Source organism: Pantherophis guttatus, chromosome 7 (assembly GCF_059756535.1).
Source record: "Pantherophis guttatus breed Tessera chromosome 7, ASM5975653v1, whole genome shotgun sequence".
Classification (NCBI taxonomy): domain Eukaryota; kingdom Metazoa; phylum Chordata; class Lepidosauria; order Squamata; family Colubridae; genus Pantherophis; species Pantherophis guttatus.
Window position 1 is genome coordinate 72,564,273 of NC_142069.1, and position 22,183 is coordinate 72,586,455.

General features: G+C 38.1%; 1 protein-coding gene across 3 annotated transcripts in view; it reads left to right on the forward strand.

Annotated features, from left to right (window-relative positions):
* The first annotated feature begins 2,296 nt into the window (after nt 1-2,296).
* Nucleotides 2,297-22,183, forward strand: part of TTLL8 (tubulin tyrosine ligase like 8) — a 37,680-nt gene continuing 17,793 nt past the window's right edge. For 2 of the 3 annotated variants that reach the window (XM_087874227.1, XM_034420956.3), the window contains exons 1-7: nt 2,297-2,347; nt 2,911-3,008; nt 6,987-7,082; nt 11,093-11,181; nt 14,231-14,387; nt 15,830-15,894; nt 18,001-18,129. In XM_087874227.1, coding sequence (XP_087730353.1) covers nt 2,945-3,008; nt 6,987-7,082; nt 11,093-11,181; nt 14,231-14,387; nt 15,830-15,894; nt 18,001-18,129 — 600 coding nt within the window. In that variant the 5' untranslated portion in view covers nt 2,297-2,347; nt 2,911-2,944. Of the gene's footprint in view, nt 2,409-2,910; nt 3,009-6,986; nt 7,083-11,092; nt 11,182-14,230; nt 14,388-15,829; nt 15,895-18,000; nt 18,130-22,183 lie in introns of all 3 variants that reach the window. The other variant, XM_034420965.3, reaches the window with a different exon arrangement.

The window sequence follows — 22,183 nt, forward strand, 5'->3', positions numbered from 1 at the left end:
GTGTTCAGAGTTTTTCACCTTAATTATCCATTTCTGTACCAAATCCTATTTTTGATATAATGGTCTTATAATAGTTTAGTAAATGGTACTAAGTATGGTAATCAGTTATTACAAATGTGTCAAAAAAAAAAAAAGCTATTGTTGATAGCTGGAAAATATCTGACCCCCCTGAGTGATTTGGACAATATATTACAGTAATGTATTTAAAGTAACACTATAAAGAAATGGTTTAATAAATAAAATAATTTCACTTTGACTCTTAGGCTTTAGATTTTTCTGATGGGAGTTTATCCTTAAAAAAGACAATTATGTACAACAGAAGAAGAGAATATGAAATTAGTGTCAATAAATTATAATTGAAAAGCAATTGAACAGAAAAGAGTTCAAGAACATTTAAAAAATGGATTATGTCCAAGAAAGCGATAAGGGAGTGTATCAACCAAATTTATGCCCCAGTTATTTCATGGCTTAGAAATCACTGTTGAAAAAGGTAATTCTAGGTCCCATTCATCCATAACGCCAGTGATAAGGAATGTGTGATAAGACCTTAGAAGATAAGCTGTGTCAATTGGCAAAGGTGGCCCTTTTTTATATTCTACTTTCAATTCATAGAAGAGCTTCCTGATAATAATGAGAACTCTAAACTGCACAGAAATGAACCGGAAAATACAGGTTTCAGTAAATTATATTATGCAAAAAGAGTAATGATGCCTGATGGATTTTATACTTTGTAATAATTAGAAATTAATTACAGAAGATGCTGTGTCTATTTGATTTTTCTAAACAGTACCAATAATAGTAAGTAATGGGATCAAATGTTCATATTACAGCCTGCTGTTGAGTTTTGTGTGCTGTATATGTATGTTCAAAAGAGAAAAAAAAGACATCAATAGTATCAGACAAATTTGGCCTGGAGATCAGAAGAATATGATCAAATAATATATACTATACAAAGTGTAAAAAAAACATTAATTAAAATTTTGAAGTTTATCAATCATGGGTAAACGTAGACGATATTCTTAAATATGGTCATAGGCCTCTTAAATCAATATTTAGTACTGTGCATGAATTTGATAATGAAGACCTAAATATGTACTAATTAAATCAAACATGTTCTGGTTTACCATATCTTTTTTATTTTATGTTCTATCATAAATCTCCTACAGTGAATGAAAGAAGCAGCTTTCATTGTTTTTTGTATCAGACATTCCAAAAATATTTCTACGTGTTAATTAATTCATCTCAAATGTTGAATTAAAACTTTGAAAGCAGAATGAATGTTTCTTAGAAATTCTACTGCAGAAGACAAGTTTAATAATTAACATAAATAATATATCTTTCCAGTTACAATAACTGTAACTGGAAAGCTACTATAAGAGAATCACCGTCCCTTAACAGGATATTGGTAAAAATTATCCAATGTGTAACATCTCTTGCTTGCAGTGTTACAAAACAGTCTTAAGAATATTACTACAGACTATGGAAGTAGTCAAGCCAAGACTGATGATGTGAGAAATGCTTAAATGTATGCAATGTGAGCAGTAAGCAAACTGTTTGAAATCGAGCTGATTCATACTTTGGCATCCTTGTGTAATTCCTTTTTTTTTGACAGAATTCTTACCCATGTTTCCCTGAAAATAAGACCAGGTGGTATTTTCTTTTGGGCCCCAAAATAAGCACTAGGGCTTATTTTCGGAGGGGTGTCTTATTTTTTCCCCATGTATGGAAGGCCCACTTCTGCTTGCTCACAGGCAGGGGTCATGCGCAGTGTGCCAGTGCTGCCACAGTGAGGCGGAGGATGGAGCTTCCCCATGCGCCCTGCACCAGCTTACCTCAGGGCCCCCACAGCCAGACCACCAACATCCCAGCAGCTACCTCGCCTCACAACAGCAGCTATGACAGTCCCATCCAGCAGGATCCCACATGGCTGCCGGCCCACTTCTGCTTACTTCTGGCCGCAACAGAACAGGAGGCCGAGTGACGTGCTGGTGCTCCTAAGTAGGGCTTGTTTTGGGGGTAGGGCTTATATTAGGTGCACATGTAAAAAACATGCTAGATCTTATTTTCGGGGAAACAGGTAATACAAAACTGTCTAGCTAAATGCATTGATTGCTGCTGAGACTGATCTTAGTAACTAAAGCAAATAAGTAAAATAATCCAGAGTTTACCCCCTTCACAAAAATGTTTGCTTTATGTACAAATCCCCTGCCCACAATGCACAAGGTTGCCTGCCTACAAAGGTCACAATGGTAGTTAGGTAAGGAGCAATGTAACACTTTGTAAGGGGAGGGTAAAAGGAGAAGTCTCAAGTGTCACCAAGTAGAGGAGCTCTGCTGTTTCCAGGAGGGTAAGACAAAACTGAAAGCGAATACCCAGAATGCTAATCTAGTAGCCCTTTTGAAAGCATAGTAAGTACTTGATAATAAAAGAAAGATGATGAAATGAAAAAGGAAGGTGGTTGACAACATATTCCTAGGATGTGCATCAGAACCTTGTAAAAATGATTTAGGAGCTCACATGTTCATGAACAACAAATTACACTTTGGGTTTTTCATATTAATTCACATAAATGATGTGGTTAAGCATACACAGGGTTTCAATCTGTTTCCAGTGATTATACGCATTGATGGTACATTTTGTCTGGAAATAACTAAAAAGGATGTTTGCCTCTCTTTGACAACCATGACAGACCTGCTTAAGGACTATAAGTAAGCTGTATTCGATGAAAATCATATGTTTAGAACTTCAATTAAAATCTTATATTTGGTAGTTGACAGAAAAGCAAAGGAGAGATTTAGCCATACTCTTTAAAAAAGGAAATGTTTTTATATTTCATTTTCTTGAATAACTGCTGCTTGTAACTTTTGGTAGAAATATAGTATTAAGGTTGTAATATTTCTCCATTGGCAGGACTGTGACAAAAGAGTGAAGCAACAATGACAGGATGAACCGGCTTCATGTAGAAAGAAAATCTAAAGACGAAGAAACAAAACATGAAGGAGAAAATAGTTAGTGTTTACAAATTACAGCATAGGGGTTTTTTTTCACTGGGGTTGTGGGAAGGGGAGCATTAAAAGCATCAGGAAGATGACTGGATAATTACATGATCCTTAAAAAATCATCCCCTTCAATTCCACACTCAACATCAGAAATCTGGTTTTATAATAACTGATATAACTGATCTGTCTCCACTTCTGTGTCATTTAGTGCAGGTAAAGCTTTTTCTGCAGATCAGAAAAAGGGGGCATACTGGGTGTTAGATGGCAGGAAATGAAGGAATTTGGTCAGGGGAAAATTTAGACTAGGTGTTTCTCTGATCTAAATACAAATCTTCCCATTGATAAAATTAAAGATAAAAAATTTAAAATTCCTCTAAGAGGATGGGGAGATACTCATATCCCTCATTTCCATCCTTCAAAGTTGGCAAAGCATTAAGATGTTGAATGCTCTGTTGTCAGAATATTCTGATCTATACATAAGGTTGCATTTCTATATCACTAGCAGTTCAACAGATTTTTTTTATGCCTTCAAGTCTTGACTCCTGGTGATTGCCTGGACAAGTCCTAGCAATTTTGATGGCAAGATTTTGGAATGGTTTGTCTTAGGACTGAAAGTGAGTGATTGGCCCAAAGATCCCAGCTGGCTTTATGCCTAGAATAGGACCTAAAACCATGTTCTCTGGGTTTTTAGCTTGATACCTTAATCATTCTCTAAATGGTATCTTTTTGTAGCAAGAGAACCAACCAATAAGAACTAATCCTAATTAATATATTTCTTACTCACCTGTTGTGGTGAAATAGTTTTTTGCACTGCTTCAGTAAGATTAATCGTGAATCAATGAATCCCATGGAATTCTATTTTTGACTCCCTTTTACTATTGGTATTCTAATAACCATGTGGATCAAATCAACAAAACAACCCCAAATTCTCACTCAAGGTGCAAGTAATCAGATTCAAAGTATTATATTTTAGACATGTTATGCAAAGACCTGGAGAAGTCTATAATGCTGGGAATCATAGACTATTAGGCTGGGAGAGACCTTGGATGTTCTCTAGTCCAGGAAAAATGTAGCAGGAAATAAGGGGGCAATTAGCATCAATGTGGATAGACTCAATTATAGCAGGAATATGTGCACTGTTGGAAGAGCTGAAGGACCAGGTTGGGAGCAGATCCACCCGGATATGGTGAATAAGAGTTCATACCATCTTGATGGCACATAATCAAACTAAATAGAACCAAAGACATAAACTCCTACGGTGAACTCCAGCCTACTTTCTACTTTATAATAAGTTTACCAGAATCCTTAATTATGTAGTATACAGTATCATAGAATCATAGGGCTGTGAGGGACTTTGGAGATCTAATCTAACCCTCTGCCCAGGAGTCCTTATTCTATCATGTACAAATAGTTGTCCAATCTTGAAAATCCCCAATGATGGAGCACCGAAAACTCTGGGAAGCAAGCTGTTCTATTGACTAATTGTACTCACTGCCAGGAAATTTCTCCTTAGTCCCAGTTTGGATATTCCTGTGGTGAGCTTCCACTCATTGCTTCTTATACTGCCTTCAGGTACTTTGGAGAATAAATTTACCATCTCTTCCCTGTGACATCCATTCAAGTATTGGAAGATGGCTATCATGTCACCCTTAATCCTTTTCTTCGTAAGGCTAAATTTACTTAGTTCCCATACCCATTCATTATACAGTTAGATTCCATACCTCTTATCGTCTTTGTTGCTCTTCTTTGCACACTTTGTAGGACCTCAACATCCTTTTTGTATCATGGCGACCAGAACTTGACGCAATATTCCAAGCGTGGACTACTAGTGCAGTATAGAGCAGTACTATCAGTTCTCGTGATCTTGACCCTATCCCTCTGCTAAGGCATCCTAGGACTACATTGACTTTTTTTTGGCAGTTGTAGCATACTGCTGGCTCATTCTTAAGTGGTGGTCCACTAGGACATCTAGATTCCCCTCACAAGCACTACTGTTGAACCAGGTACTGCCTATTCTGTGTCTGTGTATTTGGATTTTCCTGCAAAAGTGGAGAACCTTAATTTTCTTACCACTGAACTAAATCTTGTTCAAAAGGGCCGAATGCCCAAGTCTGTCAAGAACCTTCTGAATCTTGAGTCTGCTTTCCAAAATGTTAGCCATACACTCTAGCTTAGTGTCATCCACAAACTTGATGAGCGCCTCTTCATCCCTCATCTAGGTCATTTATGAAGATGTTGAAGAGTACTGGGCTCAAGACAGAACCTTGAGGTACCTCACTGCATGCTTCCCTCCACACAGATATAGTTCCAGTGAGGACCATACAGCTTTCCATAAATAAGTTTCCTAACAAGATGACTAATGACTGTATGCAGAGAGATAAGTTCTGTTCAATTCAGCAGGACATACATCCATGCTCCCACATAAAGGTGGATAAGATCATTCTGTATTTTAGGATGTCCATATGAACAAGTTAGCTATTGCTAGAGATGGGATTCTAGGCCACAGTTTGGTCTAAAATAGTTATGGATCAAAATGAATGACATCTGGTAGTTTACCCTCCAGTATATATGTCAAATGTTATGGATGAGTGTATGACAAGGAAATATTTTATTCTAGAATGTACGCCGGTAGTCATAAAAATAGTTATAGTTACACATCTAAATCTGAATATATGAAAATGATTTGATGAAATTAATTTGGGTATAAGTTATAACAATTGGGGTTCAATGTGAAATAATCGAAACATTTAAGGGATCCTAAGATTGGATTTGGATTTGTTTTTCTGAAAATAAAGAAAAAATCCAATGATTATTAGAAATCTTTCCTCCCAGAGTTTATATAGTCTTTTCCAATCTTAAAAATTCTAACATCACAAAGATGAGGAAACAGGTATGGAAAATTGTTTTAGCAGTATCTCAGGAAGTCGGTATCAAGAAGGCAATGGGCTAGGCTGAAATGCAGGGGACATGCCCAATGAAGCAGCAAATAAGATCTACTGTGACCCTAGCCATTACTGGTCACCTGACTTCACTTCCAATGTTGTTATACTCCAGGCAACTGCCACTGGATGCTGTTGACTAAAGAGGGAATGCCATTATAGTAACACAGGTGTAGCTGGGGCTGACCTAAGGAGTCTCCCTCATGGGTTTGCCATGAGATGAAAGTAATATTACGGGAACAAGGCAGAGAAAGGTTGTCGCCAGACTATGGTTCAACATAAACAATGATAGCTGCATGACAAAGTAGCAATAATGGTACATTCGAATATCTGCAAAAAATACCATTTGCCTGCAAGCAGGAAGTGACAGGTCCATAAAATAGAGAAAATAGAAAATGAAGAAGCTAAGGTGCGCTGAGGCTTTAGAATCCAAACAGACAGCCACCTGCCACATAACACTATTGTTGATAATAAAGACGAAAAAGTCTGGGTAGTAGATGTAGCGATACTTGGAGATAGCAGAATAGAAGAAAAAGAACTGAAGAAAACCACAGAATACAAAGACCCGCAAGCAGAAATAGAACAACTGTGGCAAAAGAAAGCAAAGATACTATCAATAGCAATGGGTGCCTTGGATGCAATCCCAAAACAACTAAAAGGCCACTTGAACACCATTGGCATTGACAAAATCCCCACCAGTCATTTGCAAAAGGCAGCTTTACCTCGAACAGCTTACATCCTGTGACAATACCTTTAACACCATCAAACAACATCATTTGCCTATGCCATGTCCTTGGGAAGGACTCAACAGGTGGCTAAAAATGGAAAATCCAGTCTAAACCTCTGGCTGATTGTACAACAAACTATAATTTATTGAATGTTTATAGACCTTTGGCCCTGTAGGCAAGATGTCCATTTGTCTCTAATTTGAACATTCGGAGGAGGCTCACCTGTTAGTTTGTTTAATTCCACATATGTAAAAAATCACTCCAACTCTAGTTTCTTTTCACCATGGTTCACCTTACAAGTTTTGCTTATTTTCTATCAGGTTTAACAGAGTCTGAACGCTCGCCTGAAAAAAATCTGAATATTGCTTTGGACAATTGCCTTCCTGTAGTTTCCTGCCACCATGGGATGTTTCCGGGTATGTTTCTAGTATCTATGCACTGGGATATTAAGCATTCACTTAAAAAAATATTGTGAAATATTTCATGTGAGCTGATTAACACATACAATGCATTTTGATCGGGAATATATAGTATAAGAAAATTAGAGCAATTGCATCTGATCAAAGGAGCAAAAACAGAACCTTCAGTTGCACTATGTGTATCTGTCTTCAAGTCAGTTTGACTCCTAGTCCTACTTGACTATTTTGTTTGGCATCTACTGAACTATTCCCTGCTGTTTTCTTCCTAGCACTGACAAAGACTGATTGGCCCAAGGCCACCCATCTGGCTTTGTGCTTAAGATGGGACTAGAATTCAGAATTTCCCCATTTCTAGCCTGTTGCCTTAACTCAGGGTTGTCAAACTTGCGGCCTGCGGGCCAGATGCATCACATGCTGGCCATGCCCATCTCTGGTTTAGCGAAGGGGAAAAAAGTCATGATAAGTCACATGATGACAATGTGACACCGCGAGTTTGACACCCCTACCTTAACTGCTACACCAAATTGACTGCAGTATTAATATTTTTACAGGTCAGCCTATGGTTTCCTTTTGTATTTTAAAAAATAAATTAAAATAATGAGACACTGCTATATTTAGGCCTTCCAGCAGCATCTTCATTTATTCCAGGAATAGCTATAGATCCTGAATAGTGCAAAAGCTCTTTTAAAAAAAGGAATAACGAGGAGCTGCATCTTAATGCACATTTTAGAAGTGTACCCAAATGCCCAGAAAGAAGATACTGTAAAGTTAAAGCATGGATAGTAGAAAATGTCCTATGGAAGAGGGCAGAGGGGAGCTAGCATTCTGTTAAATACATGTTTTCCAAGTGGCTCTGTCTCCATGGCAGCTATTTTATGAATTACATCCTCCCATAGTCCTTTATGAGAATGCTCCTAACTTCTTACTAGCATTCCAAATGTGTCCACCCATCACCCTAAAAGATTGAAGACTCCAGAGTAAAGGATTAGAGCTTTGGACTCTGCTTCTATGATCCCAACCAACATAGGAGTCCAACTTCAGAGGGTGTAACATAGATCAGATTTCTTTTCCTGTCTCACTGCAAAATACTAGTTCATTTCTACATCAAAATACTCCAACATAAGGGAGTCTGTAACGGAGGTATGACAACTGGTTGGACACGGGGAGCAAAGAAGCTACTGGGTCCAGGGGTGGGCTTCAAAAATTCTAGCCAGGGGTTCTCTGCCTGGTTGCTGGGTGGGCGTGGCCATGGTGGATGTGGCCTAATAGGCCTCCTGCACCACGGGGGGGGGGGCATTTTTGCCCTCCCTGGGCTCTGGAGGCTTTCCTCTGGGAGGGTGAAAACGGCCTCCCCAGGCTCTGGAGGCCCTTCCCAAACTTCCGGTAGGCCCATTTTTTGCCCTCCCTGAGCCTCTGCTCATGCCTTGCACTTACCTGCATCCAAAATGGGCTGCATGGGGACTCCTGTGAGGGGTGGGGAGGGATGGGCGGGGGCAGGCAGGAGTGGGATTTGGGGGTTCTCCGAACTGCACAGAATCTTACCTAGAGGTTCTCCTGAACCTCTGGAACCCCCAGCAGCCCACCCCTGACTGGGTCCATCTGGCACCTCACAACCACAGCTCCCACGGTGACAAAACATTCAGATTAGACCTGAGGTATGTACAACTGGAAGACTAAGGTTACAAATCACACAGTTGTCAATAAGGGGAAGGAGAAACATCATTGTTTTTGCATCCTCTTACTCTAGTTTCTCTGAGTACTTTAGCTGGAGGCAGGAATCATTAGACAAAAAATCTGACTCTAGATTAGGAAGTTCGAAAATTAAAAGTTGCTATCTTTTGACATGACCTATGAAGAGACTGTCTATCTGTGGTCAGAAATCAACTATCCAAGAGAAAATGTCCCTGAAACAAATGTTATCATCTGTCTTTGCTATGGCCCATTACAGGTAGTCCTCAGTTAACAACTGCCCTGTTTAATGACTATTCAAACTGACAATGGTGCTGAAAAAATAGGTTCACAATTGGTCTTCATAATTACGACAGTCATAGCGTCCTCACTGTCTTGTGATCATGATTTGGACACTTGGCAACCAGTGCAATTTACAACAGTTAAGGGTTCTGCAGTCATGTGAGTGTCACAGCTGGCTTCCCACAAAGTCATTGGGGAAGCGGCCAGTAAGTCACAAGTCACGGTGACATGACACCTCACCTAATGACCCCAGCGGAACTGATGTTGTAAGTCAGGCATGGTCACATGATGTTTCATTTAACAATCATGTCACTTAGTAATGGAGTTGCCAGACCCAATTGCCATTACCAGTACTGTCAGCATGATGTGCTTTAATGCATGGGAAAAAAGGCGGGAAAATTTCCTCCCATATATGTAAGATTAATTTAGAATAATAGCCGCCTTTCATTTCATTCATTTTCTGAAAGAGGTTCTGCACCATTTCTGACTCTCAACTCTTCTCAGATGGAATGTTCCTCATTATATAAGTGCATTTGTTTCCAATAATCTCCCATGGCAACATTCCAAGAAAAGAAATAGGCAATACAACTTCATTCCATACTGACAGATATTAAGATGAAAGAAGGATTTGGGGAATTTTTTTCAAAGACTTGGGCAATGGTTTGATCTAGTAGTTAAGACTCAAGGCTAGAAACCAGGAGACTGTGAGTTCTAGTCCTGCCTTAGATATTAAAGCCTGCTGGATGATTCTGGGACCAGTTGCTCTCCTTCAGCCCAACCCACCTCACAGGGGGAGGAAGGAAGGAGTATTAGGTATGTTTGCTGCCTATAAAATTAATAAAGACAGAATTAAAAAAAATTTAAAAGTTACTTTTTTGCTAATCCCACTGGAAAATATGGAAAATGAAGAGGATAACAGAGTTTGTACATTTCATGGAAGCTTATCTAGTGGTCGAAACTGTAATTTCAATGAATTTGGGTAATTATGCTAAATTAGGCTAAATTTAGTATAGACAAGGGGCATCTTGGCAACTTTAAGACTTGTGGACTTCAACTCTCAGAATTCCCCAGCCAGCTTTGGACACACCTTGTCTATATCAAACGTGTAAATAGAGATATTACTTCAATAATAACTTGTTTTTTCTTCCTTTGGACAAAATCTGGCCTGTGGCAAAGGTTATCTATGTTGATGTTCTGGGCCCCTGACATCAGGAAGCTTTGATTGTGAAGTCATTGTTTTAATTTCTCACAACTCCCCAGTATGGTACTCTGTCAAGTCATTGTGGGAAATTTTAGATGGCCTGCCAGACTGAGGCACAACTGCTATCAGGTTTGCCCACAGCCAGGAGTGACCACCAGAGAATAATCCGGCCAGGAATCTCTTAGTCCTGAACTTAATCTGAATTACTAGCTGTAGAGTCTACAAAAGGCCACATCTGTACATAATCTGCTTTATTTTGTATGCATAATTAATCTCCATTTTCCCCTCCAATATGTAGCCTATGCATAGGCTTTAATCCAAACATAATTAGCTCTAGTGTACATGTATAATGTTGCTTGCACAAATTGCCAAGAGGATTGTTAACATTGGCTAGTTAGTGCTCAAATATTTTAATTGCTCTTCCTCAGAGGTTCATCATGACCCATAGGGAAATTGATCACTAGTTGTCAGAAATCAAATAATTGTTAATGTCAAGAGAAATCTATTGAATATGCAGGGATATTTGGGAGCATTTATTTATTTATTTGTACCTCACCTTTATTATTTTTACAAATAACTCAAGTTAGCAAACATATCCAGTACACATTTCTCCTCCTATTTCCCCATGACAACAACCATATCAGGTGAGATGGGCTGAGAGAGAGTAACTGGCCAAAGTCATCCAGTTGACTTTCATGGCTAATTCATGGTCTCCTGCTTTCTAGCCTGGTTATTACTAAATAACCTCATTTTTTTTTAGTGCAGTTCTAATTCTATATTGTTCTTCTTTTATTTAACCATTTTTATAACATAGTTTTTTCCTTTATATTTTTAGAGCTCACATCGAGATCAGTGGAAGAATTGCCTTCTCCCAGAATAGACAAATACAAGCTTGCAAGATTTTTAGCAGATAAAGCCATCAGGGTATATTTAATAGGAATATTTTTGAAATAGTGTTTGTATTGTAGCATGTCTGTCTAATTTTTGGAATTAAACCATTTAAAAATATTCCACAAACATATTTAAATATAGCACCCTGAATAAGGAAAAAAAAGGGAAAATATTGCTTTGAATAAATAGAGATAAAAGTGAAAGCAGAGTTGGCTTGCATCTGTTTAAAAATACAGCTGCATAATTCTTTGCACTCAGTTTCATGTCTATATTTTTTTATTCTTCTAAAAGATTCTTAAAAGCTGGGATCATGGCAATATATTATTCTTCAGTCAGTGACTTTAAAGTGATTTGAAAAGGAATTTTTCAGTGCATTTTTCCAAGTTTTCAGATCTGTCAAAAGCCTGCAAGATCTAATTAACTCAGAGATGACAATGGGAGAAAAATAATATCTGTATATCTATTGTAGGATGGTTTGATACAACTGTTGTTCAAAGTTCTTTAAGTTTGTTGTCTGCAAGCTGCCATTATGTTTTGGTAAGTGGCTTTGAGGTCTCATTCTTCAGTGACTCCCTTCAATGCTTTGGTGAGGTCATGGAGTCAGAAGTAGGGTTGAAAAAATCTAAATGTCCTAAGTATTGGAATGATACCATTGGGATATTATATCAGTATGTCAATTCTCCTATATATAAATAGGGTAATTTACCTCTCCTCGGCCTGCTTTCTCTCAGTCTTGTGCTGATTGCATGTGGAACATGAGGGGGAAAAAGTTCCCATGCCAGACCTGCTTCTAATAATGTCAAACATCCAGAAACTCAGCTGTAGACTTCCCAGTCAGAATTGGATTCTACCTTGTCCAGATGGGATTCTTCTGTGTATAGCAAAGGTGTAGACTGCCATAATGATTTGGGGAGAACAAAAGTATCATGGCATACACAGCTCTGCCCTCTGCCCGAATTCAGAAAAACTCAAGCAAGTTTTTTTCCAGATTATTATCTGTGAAAGTTGCAGGCAGTTCAGACAAGGGAATCTCTGACTCTTCTTTCAGATATTATACTGAACTATAACTCCTAATATGCCTCACTGGCTGTTAGTCTTGGGACTGCTGGGAACTCCACTTTAGCAACTTAAAGACCACAGATTCCCCATTCCCATTCTAGTTAGTCCACAGTACAATATGTATTATTATTTTCTTCAACACAGCATAATTTCTTCTCCATTTGTGGTATAAGAAACAGACACCTTCCCACTCACCATACAGAATATCTTATTTTCTGCAATGACTCTCAGGTACAGGTAGTCCTTGACTTACAACAGTTTGTTTAGTGACCATTCGAAATTACAATGGCACTGAAAAAAGTGACTTATGATCATTTTTCACACTTATGACCATTGCAGCATCCCTATGGTCATGTGATCGAAATTTAGATGCTTGGGAACTGACTCATATTTATGATGGTTGGGGTGTCCTGAGGTCACATGAGCCCCTTTTGTGACCTTCTGACAAGCAACATCAATAGGGAAGCCAGATTCACGTAACAACTACCGAGTTTCCCCCGAATATAAGACCAGGTCTTATATTAATTTTTGCTCCAAAAGATACATTAGAGCTTATTTTCTGGTTAGGTCTTATTTTGGGGAGGAAATACGGTACTAAATGCACCCATCTGACTGACAATCTTAACTGGGGCTTATTTTGAGGGTAGGGCTTATATTACAAGCATCCTGAAAAATCATGCTAGGACTTATTTTCTAGTTGGGTCTTATTTTGGGGGAAACAGGGTATCTTTCTAACTTAACAACTTTGGTGATTCATTTAACAACCATGGCAAGAAATGTCATAAAATGGGGCAAAACTCACTTAATAAGTATCTCACTTAGCAACAGAAATTTTGGGCTCAGTTGTGGTAATAAGTCGAGGACTACCTGTACTATATTTCCCCTCCACCTTTATGATTACCAATCAGCCAAACCAGCTTGTTACCTTTCTTACTCCCCCCCCCAATACTTTCCCACTCGTGGACCATGACATCCATTTCACATGAGACCATCTCTGGTTTTGGGGAGTGTTTCGGAACCAATAGGGTCCCTTGTTTGAGAACTATTTTTTTGTGAGTCTTTTTAGAGTCCTCATTCTGATAGTTTTTCATGTGCTGACATCTGGGAAAAAGAAGAGCATATCTATCCGCACATAATTTTCATATCTATCACCTGCTTGAGCGGCTGCCATGTAGTCCATCTTTTATATATATCTATTCATACTTTCACACAAATACATCAGGGGTGGGTTCTACTTACCATTACTACCGATTTGCAATGGGACTGCATGCGCAGATTGCCGATGATGACATCCGGGATGGTGGGCGGGGTCTCCTGCCAGTTTTACTACCAGTTCTTGCGAACCAGTCCGAACTGGGGGCAACCCACCACTGAAATACATGGCATAAAATGCACAATACAGTTGTAGACATCTAGACCCCGCAAAACCAATAACAAGATATATGTTGATGGCTCCCAACCTGGAAGTTGACGGGATTTAGATTGGAGTCATGAGTGGCCCAACATCCTTGGAGGCAGTTCCAGAGATGCCCAACAGTTGTTACCAAAGGGTTATTTTTGTGCAACTGAGGATAAATTATTAACCATCTCACTGGGAGTAATTTTATTAGGTTTAATTTTAATTAAATGTACACTTTTACAGAAATCAATTTTAATTTTTTTAAAAAAGGGAAAACCTTTCTCAAATTAAGTTTTTGTCCTGGCCTACTATTTGGCTTGATAAGCTATCCAAGTCCAAATGGAGCCTTCAGCCAATTGAGAGCAAAATTAATTTGCATGGAAGCATTGAGGGCAATACAGTGATGGCAAAGAATCTGCACAGTATGGTAAAAGGGGTTAAGATGACAGCCATGATACTGCAATCAAAGCTTCAAAGCTTTTTTTATGTGCATTACCATTTATTTTTGAGAGAGACCATTAAAAAAATTAACTAAAGAGAAAGATGAAGAACACACCATCGCAGACATTTTGTTGACTATTGCTTTATGTTAACATCGGCTCTGAAACCCCTTTATGATTTCAGGAAAGGAGAATTTTTACCATCTGTGGTCCTTACCCAGTAATTCGCTCTTGTTTAAGAAAGAGAGGATGGGTGGAAAAAAAGCATATACTTAAATTTGACATTCAGGACCATAAAGATGAAGGGAATGAAGCAGAACGTGACAACGGTGTTAAAAATGGTAACAGATCTTTTAACTATGTTTTTTTTCTTGCTTTTTATTCGCTTAGAAATGCATAAATAATTGGCTTGAATTTCCTGTGAAATATGCTTTTCTACTCCACTTTCAGGGTTGGCAAACTTTAATGCAGATAGGTGTCATGGATATGTGAATTATTTGAGATTTATATTATGTCCATATACTTTTTCAGATGTATTTCCCTCTCTGCCCTAAGAAGCCAAGAATTGCTAGTTTCTTATTTAGTAATCTCCCTTGATGATAACTTTACCTACTGTGAGCATTACAGAATGCTCACAATTATTCTAATTAGTGAAGAGGGAGAAGTACCAGTCAGGGAATGTTGTGAATAAGTGTAGCTGTTGGAAAATAAAAGGTTGGTTAAGATCAACTTAACGTAAGGACAACACATTTTGTGTGCTGTTAGTGGAAATGTTTGTTTTTAACCATTTAGTCCTGTCTTGACTCTCAGTGACTTTATAGGCAAGTGTTTCCCATGCTATCCTATCTTTCAATAATTGTATATATAACTTTGCATCATATTAACCCAGCATGTTCTTTGCTTTCCCCTTATTCTTTGTCCACTTAACATTCCTAGCATCACTGCCTTCTCCAATGAATATGCATGCATAACCTGGCTAAAGTAAATCAGATGTAGTCTTATGATTTTAGCTTCTAGTGATGTGTCTGGTTTTATATGTTTTAACACTTCTCTATTAGTTATTAGTTACTCTCTCTGTCCATTTTGTAGTTTTGTGTTCCCTTTAGTTGTTTGAGTAGTGTATAAACTACTGTATGTAAAGAACAAAGTATTTAATAAGAGTACTTCATTCATTCAGATCTCGGATGTCTTCTGCTTGTGTTCCCTTTATTTTTTGAGCAGTATATTTTCCTTTAAATTAAGCCTACTTAATTAGAGTAGTTCCACTATTTTGTAGCATCTGGGTTGCAAAAATTTAGACAATTAGGTACAGCAACTGGATTCACATTTGCTCCATTTCTTTGCTGCCATTTTTGGTTACAAATATCTAGGAAATTTGGTTCTCTTCTGCTCATGTTAAAGCATGTAATATCAATTTTTCATTTTAAAGTTAATGACTATAAATGACATTGGTTTACAATATAAAAGTGAATCTGGACACTAGAAAAAAGATATGGTGTGGTGGGGGACTGTCAAAATTCTGATAATTCTACCTCATGACATGATTTTTCTAATAACATTTTTTGGAAATAAATGTTGGAAGTAAGGCTTCCAAATGTTGGACGTAAGGCTTTTCATAGTTGGGTTATAGCTTTCAGAACATTAAAAACATTTAACATATACTTCAATGTTCTATTATAGGCTAACCTTATTTGAATGTTATAGAATTTTTAATTCACGGCAATAATGTGTTTTCAATACCCTTTGCTGCAGCCTATTTAACTTTTTGTATTTTCTTTTTAAGAAAGCAAGGCAGTTTTGCATGAAGAAGAAAGTTTAAACAATTCAAATGACATCCATGATATAATGGTAAGATTATAGAGATAATCATGTTATTGTAAATTTTAGTATTTTGGGGTATTTTTGTCAAGTAGATTCCCAGCCCCACTAACTCATGTCACAGCAGAGGAAAAACAACATGTTTTGGTTTCAGTCCAATCATGTTCAATTGGTCAGCAAATCACATGTATTTAAGTAATTTCATCCTGACACTTAATATAGCCCCTATGGGCTCTCCCAAATGAACAGTTCTTCATATTTCCACACAAAAGTTGTTGGGCAATTTTTCTGCTTTTCTCTTGAAATGAAATTTTCAGTGTAGAAAAATGAGGGAAAAAGTAGAAGGGAAGATGATTCAGTAGGCTTATCAATGGAAAATTACAGTGTAGGGCCTGTTAATAATGTAAGATTTTATTGCACAATAAAAGATTTTATTGCACAATAAAAGATTGGTATGGAAGTTTTCATGAGAATTAAATATTTTGGAACCAGATCATTATAAGACTGTTTACATCTGTAAAACCTGCCACAGCTTTATGACAAATATCTGAATCCTAATCTATGGCCTTCCATGTAAGAGGAAACCAGTGCATTTCGTGAATCCAATTGCACCAGATACAAACATGCAAGCAGAATTTTTATTTCTTAAATTTGATTTGTTTCATTAGCCTTATCTCTAGCCAGTTCTGCACAGATAAAACAGGGATCTTTTTGGTCCAAATCATGCAGCATACATTCTTTATTCTGCCTCAGTAGACCCAACAATTTTTCGCAGCATCTGAAAAACCCAATATATGGGCCAGAAGTAAACTTATATTAATCATGAGTTTAAATTTGCACATGCAAGTCATCTGATTTTTATTTTGGCAGAATCCTGATGTGGGATGTTTCCCCAGGCACACTGGAGGTTCCATGCATGTATTCTGATAAAAATAATCCCATTCTCTTTTGTGTTTTAACAATGGTTATTTATTGCAAATTATATCTTTAAAGATGAATTGAAGTCTTCAGGTGATCTTCTGAACTATGTGTCTCTAGTATAGTTCCACGTTCTGCAATTGATCAGGACTTACGGATCCACTATAGGTTTATAAAAGATATTTCCACACAAAGCCACCATTCCTGCCTCCCAATTCTGCCAGTAACGCTCACATTATTGTCTTGGCTGCTAAGAATCTTCATGAATTGATTAATAGTTCTTCCTTGTTCCCAGCTGGTAGAACACAAAAATGGATATTCCCACCACCACTCTATTCCCACAACTCTTACTGCACCAAAGGAGTTTGAAGTCAATGCCTTTTTTTCTTTCCCCCCCTTGCTTTCTCCCACTATCCACTTCCCCTTTCCCTTCCCCAATTTCCCTATTATTTACTTTTGCATGTCATATTATAAACTAATTAAAAAATTGAATGGAAAGTTTATTTTCAGTGAGAGGGACCCACCTATTGTCAAGGGAGTAGTATATTCACCAGAATATCCTGCTGGACTGCCCTAAAATGCAACTCCTTACTCTGCAGTTCTAGAGGAAATACTAGCAAGTAACTGGACAGAATTTTCTCTGTAGTATGATTTGAAGTGATTACTTTTCAGAGTTTATTGAGTCAGCATGAAAGACTCACAAAAGTTCACCTACATCATAGGAACACAGGTTTGGCACAGTGTATGCATGTGAAAGGGGCTAATGACTGATTACTTTTATGAATGTATTCACCCTTTGATGTTTAAAGAAAGTTATACATTTAAACAAAGAAATAAACTGGAGTTATTCTTAGATGGGTAATAATACTGGCAGTCTAAGACTCAATATGCTTTGACTTGAAGGCCAAACTGAATCTGACTCCAATCCTGATTTCAATCCAGATCACATATATTTTCCATTTTCCATGTAGTTTTTCTTGTTATATGAATGCCTCTTTCCATCAATCTTCCATGCTTTATTGTTCTGTGCAACAACTATAGCCTTGGATCCTCAAGGAACTTTTCATTCCTTAGTTACAGTACAAACAGGAATTCCTATAAAATGAAATGAAGGTTTTGCTTCAATTTGTTCAATTCAGAGATGGGTTATAAAAGAGTATTTGATGAAGTGGATAATATTTTCCATGTGGAAACATAACACAGTCTTCTTTGGGCCAGTCTAGATTGGTAAGAAATGAAGAAACTTCTTTTTATTGGACTACTAAAAAGGATGCAGTTGATTACTACACTCTCCATATTGATCAGATGTTGAACCATTATTCAAGAACTGGCTCTTTTACAACCAAAGTAAGTACGTAAATAGTGAAAAGAATAACAAAACATTCATCTGGCTGGGAGGTCTTTTTATCAGGTTCGCCTGATTCGCCAGTTGCGTCCCTTTCTGGATCGGGACTCGTTAAAAACGGTCACTCATGCCCTCGTCACTTCACGCCTGGACTACTGTAATGCTCTCTACATGGGGCTCCCCTTGAAGAGCACCCGGAGGCTCCAGCTGGTCCAGAATGCGGCCGCGCGGGTAGTTATGGGAGCAGCATGGCGCTCCCATGTGGCTCCCCTCCTGCGCGAGCTGCACTGGCTCCCTGTGGTCTTCCGGGTGCGCTTCAAGGTCTTAGTTACCACCTTTAGAGCGCTCCATGGCTTAGGACCGGGGTACTTACGAGACCGCCTTCTGCCACCAATAGCCTCTCACCGCCCAGTACGCTCCCATAGAGAGGGGCTTCTCAGGGTGCCGTCAGCCAAACAATGTCGACTGGCGGCCCCCAGGGGGAGAGTCTTTTCTGTGGGGGCACCCACCATCTGGAACGAGCTCCCCCCAGAGATACAGAAGATTCCGGATCTGCGCACTTTTCGCCGTGCCCTCAAAACATTCCTGTTTCAGCAGGCCGGCCTGGCCTAACTTTCCCTTTATATTGCTTTTTGATTTTATTTTAAACTGGGATGTCTTGAATTATCTAGGACCAGAATGTTTAGTATATTTTAATTGGTTTTTTATTATTAACATTTGTATTACATGTATTTTTATCGTTCGCTGTTCACCGCCCTGAGTCCCTTAGGAATAGGGCGGTATATAAATTTAATAAATAAATAAATAAATAAATAAATAAATAAATCTATTTCACTAGGTTAAATAGGTATAGAAAAAATTGACAGCCCCATTCCCTATAAATTGCATATGATTAATTACGGCTTGGGCCCTTGAGGTTTGAGGTTATGCGTTATTGGGAAGGCTTTCAAAAAGTACCGTAATTTATTTTCTAACGAGCAATCTTACTTCCTGGCAGTATTTTGGTTGTGATGAACATAATTTCTATCATGTTGTCCATCAAACCGAAGCATGTAAGGAAGATGCAGAGAAAAACAAACAAACAATATCTGCTAGTAGGATTAGCCAGCAAACAGCTTAACCTGGTATCAGAAATGATTGCAAAAAAGGTTATAGATGCCAACTTGTTCTTTTTGTTTACTCCCTGTGGATATCCCTATCTAGCAGAGAGGCCAGATGAGAAAAAAATGAGATGCGAGAACTGAAAATTTGAAATTCCTTTCTGGTATCGATTTTTTTTTTAAACATAATTTCTTAACAATAGAGTGAAATATGAGATTTCCCCCTTGTGGTTTAACTTGTCAACAATGTTGTATACTTATAAATATTTTAATTAATGCTGGAGGCAAAGATGGACCTAAAGAGGGCTGGAGTTACAGTCCCTCTTTATAGACTGATGCAAATTACAACACACCAGTGACTGGAAAAAGCACCCTGGCATTTCATTGGATGTAACAACTCATATGCCTAATGAAGTCAGTGAGATCATTAAGGTGTAACTATGAGGTAATGAGGGTAGGACTACAATGACAATGAGGTTTTGAAAAAACAAGGAGGCAGTTATTCCACAGTGTCTTTCAGGAAATTACCGTACTTCCTTTAGCTTTCATAGAACTCTGCTGAGCTCCCAGTACCTTTTCCCCAACTTACTCAGCATTCCTTGGCCTCCTGACTATTCTTTGGCTAAGCTAACAGTGTAGTTTTTCTGAGAAAGTCTTTCTGTAATGGGATAATTGCCCAATTTGACACTGGAGCCAATGCTTTCTTTTCTTGGAGAAGATATATTCAGCTTAGGGAATTTAGTTGGCCCTACAATGTCCATAGCATGCTGGCAAATCTTGAGGTTGACATCATTGTGGAATTTGATTTTGTGGAAGCAGTCCTCCCAGTTGATAGTGTTAAAACATTTTTTTGGGGAATTGAATGATCTGCTTGCTGTCACACCAAGATTTTAATCAACTATTGGCCAATATTATATCTGTGCTGATTGGCAACAATTTTCCAAAGTCTCAAGGAAAAATATATTGCTGAATCAAAGATCTTTTCAATGGAAAACAGATGTTCTACCATTGGAACAGAGTTGCTCTTACATTATCCAAGATATATTACCCATCAAGCAAAGGCTCAGGTAATTTGATGTGATGAAAATAACATTTTTGTATTGCTGTATTGAGTATTCTACCATTTCACATAGGTAGCAGGTAGATTTGTTTGTTAGTTGTCATCCATAAGAGATGCCAGAATCCATTGTAAGCTTATTATTTTGGAAATTGTATATTTTGATCTTAGACAACTTGTTAGACAACTCAAGTTACGGGCAAATTGGAATATTTGAAGTAGAATAGATTAAATCTGAGGTGAAAATTCATAAGTAATATAGGAGTGGTGAAAGATGACTTTTTCCTGTCTGATCTTAGAGTGAGGAGTGGAGGATGGGGTTAAAAGGGAAGAATAAACTTAAAATTACATTATTCTTCCCTTTGAGTAACTTAACTACCTGACATAAGAGACACATATTTCGAGGAGGCCTGGAGGCCAGCTTAATAGGGTTTCAGATGATCTTCTTGTGTTCACACATACAATGATGGTGGTGGAGGAGGAGGTGGCATATAGGATAATCTGTCTGTGATGGGATGTATTTTTGCCACTCCCCTAGTAGCTGATTTGTGATGCATATGATAAGAACGGACTTACGTTTTATGAGCCTGAGGACATAAGTAGTATCTAGTCAACCGCAGGTTCTGTTGACTCTCACTTGTTTTGGCCTTTACATGCTAAGAGAAGGACAGTGGTTCTTAAATTGGTAGAAATTATTTCCAGAGGGAAAATTTGGGCATATTCTGAGGGCAATGAGGCAGTTGATAATTTGTGATTTGTGATTTGGAACTACCACTTGTGCAAAACATCAGAGGTGTGTGTTTGTGTGTGTCATGGGAGTAATGACATTATTCAAGACCAGGAAATGTGATAATGGAATGGAACCATCTTAAGAACCCACCAGTCTAAGAAGTAGTGAATATATCTTTGGATAAAGACCTGGTGATGCTTGTTTTAGTGGTTCACCTACTACTGAAACAGCTATCACCAGTTACAGTACCATTCAATTATATGTTCACTTTGTTTATTGGCAGGGAGGGGGCTAAGGAGTTTGTGTCTTGGCAACTGCAGATATTCTTGGAGGGTACCAATTTTCTTGACCTTCAATCTGGTTTCATGGTCTGGTTTGGAGACTAAATCAGCCATAATTTTTCTGTTAGATAATGTCCTACAGGGGAGAGAATTGGGGAGTGTTGCTGTTGAACCTGACTGATTTTTCAGTGGGTTTTTGATTTCATTGATTATGATATCCCATTGGATTTTTTTTTTATAAGTTGGAGTTTTTGTTACAGTAGTCCTCTTCCCTCTTGCTGGAATAGACTCAAAAAGTAACATTGGATGACAGTGTCTTTGCACCCCAAGAGTCCTACTATGGGATGATTTGTTCTATTACATGCCTTGCACTCATCAGAAATTTCATCAATATGCTGATTACATTTTCCTCATTCCACAGCATTTTAATTAGGAAAGGCTTGACATGTTTTGAACCTATGTTTAGATGCAATGAAGGTATGGAAGATGGGAAATAAAGTAGCTTTGAATCCGTGTGGAGGGGGCTTCTTGGGTATTGAAATTGCATGTATTGGGAGGAGGACTGCCTGTTCTAAAAGGGATTGCACTTTGTTACAAGCAGCACACAGTTTGAGTGTATTCCTAGTCATCCAGTGGTCAGCCCAGTGGTCAGAAGCCAATAATTAACAATTTTATTTATTTATTTGTAAAATTCACTGGATGCCTACCTTACCACAGGATAATTTACAATCTTAAAAAGATAAAAAGATAAAAGACATAAATAAAATACTGTGAAGATCCAAATACTGAGCCCCAATTAAAAATGGGGAGGGCAGAGTAGGATGGGAGGGAGGTGGGATCTGTGGTTCATCAGTCAACCACCTCTACTGTGATGTGCTCCCTTTGGAG